Here is a 5,999-nt window from a genome sequence, read left to right as displayed (position 1 = left end):
GCTATATACAGCCCCAGCTCTTTATTTTTATTTTGAGACTGGGCTTTGCTAAACTGCCCAGGTTAGCCTTGAACTTTCAATCCTCCTGGATCGAGTAGCTGGGATTGCAGGTGAGCACCACCTCGCCTGGCTCCATGGAAGGGTCTTCAGCGTGCAAATGGCGGCTTTTTAGGAAACACGCTCTGCTGTTCTGTGGCAGGAGGTGGGAGAGATGAGGTCGGGTGGAAGGAGCGGTTGAGGTCTAGGGAGCTGGTACGCGCCTGTCTCCTCCCGCAGAGGAAGGGATCGGAGAGGGCCCACCTGCACCCTTCCTGCCTCTCCAGCCCCGGGCCCTCTCCTGGCCGTGTGTCTCTGTTTAACATCTTAGAAGGAGGCAGGAGCGAGGCCCTGGGTCTCCCTGGCAAGCTCGACCAATTCGGGGTACTCTCCGCACAGATTTCAAAAGAGGAGACCGCAGCAGGAGGCCGGACACCGGCCTGCCTGGGCGCCCGGGAGCGGTGCTGACCACTGTCCATCCCCAGCGGAGGACGGGCCAGCAGCCGGCCCCTTTTTCCAGGGCGCTTTCGGCCGGTCAGGCTCACGATAGCCCCGGCCGGCCGGCGGCTCCTCCGCGGGCCCGGGGCGCTCCGGCTGGCGAGGAGCGGGAGGCCGCGGGCCGGAAGCCCCGGGGGCGCGGGGGCGGGGCCTGGGCGGGCGAGGGGCGGGGCCTGGGCGCGGGGGCGGGGCCTGGGCGGCGCGGCCACGTCGCGGCGGGCGCGCGGGGCGGGCGGGGGCGCGCGGGGCGGGCGCGCGCGGAGCGGGGCCGCGGGCGCGGCGGGCCGGGGCCGGGACGTGGCATCCGCCCCGCGCGCCAGAAACTTTCCTGAAGTTTGCCGGCGGCGGGCGCGGGCGGGCGGGCTGCGCCATGAACGTGTTCCGAATCCTCGGCGACCTGAGCCACCTCCTGGCCATGATCTTGCTCCTGGGGAAGATCTGGAGGTCCAAGTGCTGCGCGGGTGAGGGCCGCCGGCCGGGCCTGCAGGCCGGGGCGCCGAGCTGCCTGCTCGGGTGGGACGCGGGCCGGGCCGGGGGTGCGGGGCCGGGCTCAACACCCCTCCCCAGGAAATTTGCACAACATCAGAGGAGGAGGAGCGTGGGGGCTGGGGAGAGGCTAGGCTTGCGCCCCGTGGACGCCCCCAACCCGGGCCCCCCGGACTCGTAGTTGTCACTGCTAGTTGGAAGATGGGGGCCAGGAGGAGGTGACACCCCTTCCCTCCCGGCGGTCACCCCTATTGTTCCCTCCACCTTCAGCCGAGAGGAGAGCGGGGAGGAAAGGGTGTGCGCTCAGGAAGTGCCTGGAATCTCAGGGCCCCCTCCCCAGCCAGCGCCCCCTTCTGGCGTGGCCGGAGGGCGCCGGCCTGGTCAGCTGGGCACCCGAGCAGAGGTCCCGGAGAGCTGGAGGGTCCCCGATTTGCCCAGCATTCTGGCTGCCCTGCTGGGGGCTGGGAGGTCCCACACTGGTGGAGGATAAGCAGGCCATTGGAGGCTGCCCAAGCCTCCCGCAGCCATCTTGGTCCCGCTGAGGGGAGGGGTGCGGGGATGAGCAGCCGGGGCCTCGTGGAGGGAGGGGCTCTGCTGGTCCAGGCGGACGGGTGGACAGAGGCGCAGGGTGTCTGCCCGGGAAGGGGACCGGAGGTGCAAATGCACAGTGGTCACACTGCACAGGGCCCGTCCCAGGAAGGGCCTGAGGGAGTGGGGTGGAGGAGGGGGCCGCTGGAGGGGCGAGAGGGAAAGGGCCTTCCCTGTGGAGCCAGGGCACCAGGACTGGGGAGTTGGGTTGGGGAGGGGAGGAGGCTGGGCAGGGGACCTGCAGCAGGTCTGCCTGGAATCTGGAGAGGAAGGGAGAGAGCAGGGTGGGTGGCATGGGGTGGCTTCCAGGCAGTGGCTTGGACCTGGAAGTCCTCTGGGTTCGGGGACTCTGGAGAGATCTGCTCACAGCCCTTCAGGTTCCTGTTCTGGGCAAGCGGCCCGGGATGCTGAGGGCGGTGGGGAGGACAGCGCTGCATGCAGGGCGCTGGGCAAGGCCCCGGAGGGGCGCAGGCCCCTGCCAGGTTCTGCAGGGCTGTGCTGCGGGGCCACTTGCCCCATGCCGAGCCTGCCTGGGGAGCTGGCCTTCTAGTGTGGGATGGAGGCTGAGCAGGTGGTTTCTTAGGGCCATAAGTGTTATGGGGAAAGGAAAAGGGCAGCTGGTGGCTGGAATGGGGCGCTGTGAACACAGACAGGACAGAACTGGCCCAGCAGCCCTGAGGAAGAAGGCCCAAAATGACCCCGACCGGCTCATCCAGCCCCGGAGGTGGACACAAGCTTCATTCTGGACCCGCCACTGGCTCGCCCTGTGACCCTGGGCTTTTGTGTATCCCTATCTGTCGAATGGGAGCGAGGGCTCCATTAATCCGCGGGTCCCACGTTGCTGTGGCACCTCAAGGACTGGCCAGGTCCAGGCTCGTGGCTTCTGTTGTTCTGGTCACCATGTGCAGTGGATTTGTGGAAATCACTTTTTTTCCCCTTTCTTTCTTTTGATACTGGAATTTGAACCCAGGAGCATTCTCCAAGCTACATCCTAATTTTTTTTTTTCAGTATTGGGAATGGAACCCAGGGGCATTCTATCTCCGAGCTACACCCCCAGACCTATTTTTTATTATTTTGAAACAGGGTCTGAGTTGCAGAGGGCCTAAGTAGCCGAAGCTTTCTGCAAACTGCAATACTCCAGGGATGCCGGTGCGCCACCACGCCCGGCTTCTTCCTTTTCTGTTTTTTGAGACCAGGTCTTGCTAAATTGCCCAGAATGGCCTCAAACCTACAATATTCCTGCCTCAGACTTCTGAGTCTCTAGATCACAGGCATGTGCCACCGCACCCGGTTGATTTTTGTTTTATAAATAGTAAAAATAGGCATAACTTTTTATAACTAGGAAAAGAGCTTTTTTAATCTTTGCATTTTGGAAAATAAAATGGGCTGCTCCTTGGCCCGCGCCCTCCCCCGCCCGCTCCCGGCTCTCTGGTGAATCAGCTCCTGTTAATCAGTTAGTTGTTCCCCCTGGGACTGAACTGGGGCCTGTCACTGGAGCTCTGGGGGCGGAGAGAAGCCCAGACGCCCCCCACCCAGCCCGACTCACACCACCCCAACACCCTCCACAGAGCACGAACCGAGGCAGGCACAGCCCCGGAACTCGGGGCATCCGTGTTCTCACTGTCACTGTCCCCTCTGGCGCAGGCATCTCCGGGAAGAGCCAGATCCTTTTCGCTGTCGTCTTCAGCACCAGGTACCTGGACCTCTTCACCAACTTCATCTCCATCTACAACACCGTCATGAAGGTGAGGGTGGCGCAGGGGCACGGGGAGCGGGTGCCAGTCCCGCTTGGTGGCTCTGCGGCTGTGCGCTCTGGCCTTGCCAAGGCCTCTCTGCACCCAGTTCCTGATGTTCACAATGAAGATGGCGTTTGGTATGTAGGTGAGAGGCTGCGGCTGTGCAATGAAGCAATAAATGCAAAACCCCCTTCCCTCCATATGGAAAACCATCGATAAAGATTAGCCATGATTCCCCGGGCATGGTGGCGCACGCTTGTAATCTGGCACTCCATTCCCGAGGCTGCGACCGGGCGTGGTGGTGCATCCGGCATTCCAGAGACTGAGACAGGAGGATCGCAGTTCGCAGTTCACGGACAGCCTCAGCTACTTAGTGAGGCCCTCTGCAACTCAGTGAGAAACTGGTTTCAAAATAAAGAATAATAGGGCAGGGGGTGTAGCCCGGAGGTCGAATGCCCCTGGGTTCCATCCCCAGACCCGGAAAAAAAAAAAAAATTAGCCATGATAGGCCAGGTGTGGCGAGGCATGCCTGGAATCCCAGCTGTTTAGGAAGCGGAGGCAGAAGGATTGCAAGTTCAATGCCAGCCTGAATAAAAAAATAAAAATGGCGGAGATCAGCAGTACCCCGGGTTCAATTCACAGTACTGCCCCAAATTAAAAGGGACAGGAGGCCAATCTTGCTGAGTTCTGTGCCCGCTGCTGGGAGGACACAGCTGGGGGCGGGAGGAGGGCAGGTTAGGCCCCTGGTGAGGGTTGTGTTGTGACGGGGTGCTGTAGCTTTGAAGTGTGGCTGTTTTCAGGGTACACCCAGCATTCTCAGTTCCACCCTGATGGCCCAGGCCCCAGGTCATACACAGTCATTATGCTGGGTGATCACTTTCCTGCTTCTAGTCAGCACCACCACGCACCAGCACCACGCACGGCAGAAAGTTCCTTTACAAAAGGGCCATTAACTTTGGATTCCAGGCCCCTGGGCACCCCAAACACATCACCTGTCAGTATGACCGTGGGGCAGAGGTCCTCGTGGAGTCTGGTGTTCAAAGCCTTGAAGGGAAATAATTTCCTAGGTCCTAATCTCTCTCTCCCTTTTTAGGTGGTTTTTCTCCTTTGTGCCTATATCACTGTATACATGATTTATGGGAAATTTCGGAAAACATTTGACATTGAGAATGACACATTCCGCCTGGAGTTTCTTCTGGTCCCGGTCATTGGCCTTTCCTTCCTGGAAAACTACAGTTTCACGCCACTGGAGGTGAGGGAAGGAACGATGCCCAGTCCCAAGGGTGGCATGCCCCTAGCACCCTTCCCTCTGGCCTTGGTGGTGTCCAGGCTTGCCTTTACGTGACCACTGCTCAGGGTTGAGCTCTCAGTTTAGGAGTGCTCCGCATGAAAAAGGGCACAGCTAATATAGTCATGATGCCATAAGCCAAGCAGCTGCCAGTCCCACTTCTGGCTAGTGAGTCCTTAGGCCCAACCTATTAGCAGATCCCTAGAAATTTTAACTCCGCTTTCTCTGACTCAGATCCTCTGGACCTTCTCCATCTACCTGGAGTCAGTGGCCATCTTGCCCCAGCTCTTCATGATCAGCAAGACAGGAGAGGCGGAGACCATCACCACCCACTACCTGTTCTTCCTGGGGCTGTACCGGGCCCTCTACCTGGCCAACTGGATCCGGCGGTACCAGACTGAGAATTTCTATGACCAGATTGCGGTGGTATCTGGAGTCGTGCAAACCATCTTCTACTGTGACTTCTTCTACTTGTACGTGACCAAAGGTAGGTGTTGGGAGGACAGCATGTCCAGCAGGCTCTGGCCTGAGGAGTTACCAGGTACTCATCCATTCCACAGGTATGAGGGGACAGAGGCGACAGCCAAGGCCCTGCCATCGTGGTACGGTGTCCTAATGGGGAAGACAAGTATTTTTAAGCAGCAGTGCTGCAGAGTAAAACAGACCAATATAGTAGTACACGTACCGTGCAGAGTGCACGCCAAGAGGGCTGTGGAGCAGCGCGGACATACTTGGTTGGGAAAACAAAGGAGAAACATTCCAGGGCAGCAGCCAGCTTGGTGCGGAGGGCCAAGGCCAAGCAGTCAAGTCCACGCACCGAGACACAGCAGGCCACAAAGGTCCTTTCACACAGGGGCCTGCTGTGCCAGAGGGTCTGTGCTGAGAATGGTCATTTATCATTTTGAAAAGCAGCCAATGTAGCTAGCCACAGGACAGTTACAATTATCCAAGTCATTCAGAGGACATGGATAGAGGGATCTAAACGTGTGGGGGATGTCAGGAGAAATGAAAGACACTGGTAAACCTGCTTCACCTTCCCCTCCCCCAACACCTACTGGCAGTAGGCACCAAAACCAGTCACAAAGCAGCCCTTTCTACTTTCTTCTAGTCCTTAAAGGAAAGAAGTTAAGTCTTCCAATGCCAATTTGAGGACCCTCAGAAATGGTCTACACCTTAGCAACGACCTGGAGACTTGCAACAAAGCTGGAAATGCGTGCTATGGACTTCAGCAAGGAACTGGTATTCTACCTGAACGTCACCCATTCGTCTTCCTTAAGCACCCACTGTAGAGGTCACGGAAACTTGAGTGCCACCGCACAAGTGTGGTGGGTGTCTTAGTCAACTGAAGCCGTAATGTGCCCAACCA

The 5,999-nt window shown here is 58.9% G+C and overlaps 1 protein-coding gene across 1 annotated transcript; it reads left to right on the top strand.

The window, feature by feature from the left end:
• Positions 1 to 904: 904 nt before the first annotated feature.
• Positions 905 to 5,782, top strand: KDELR3 (KDEL endoplasmic reticulum protein retention receptor 3; the record flags this gene model as incomplete). The annotated part of the gene is made up of 5 exons (XM_080705576.1): positions 905 to 995; positions 3,254 to 3,354; positions 4,439 to 4,597; positions 4,868 to 5,120; positions 5,742 to 5,782. The coding sequence occupies 5 exons, from the start codon at positions 905 to 907 to the stop codon at positions 5,780 to 5,782; spliced, it is 645 nt and encodes a 214-aa protein (XP_080561702.1).
• Positions 5,783 to 5,999: the final 217 nt, after the last annotated feature.

This window comes from Muscardinus avellanarius (assembly GCF_963383645.1).
Source record: "Muscardinus avellanarius genome assembly, chromosome: 11".
NCBI lineage: Eukaryota > Metazoa > Chordata > Mammalia > Rodentia > Gliridae > Muscardinus > Muscardinus avellanarius.
The sequence above is the reverse complement of the archived record's forward strand: the minus strand, read 5'-3'. Positions and strand labels throughout refer to the sequence as shown.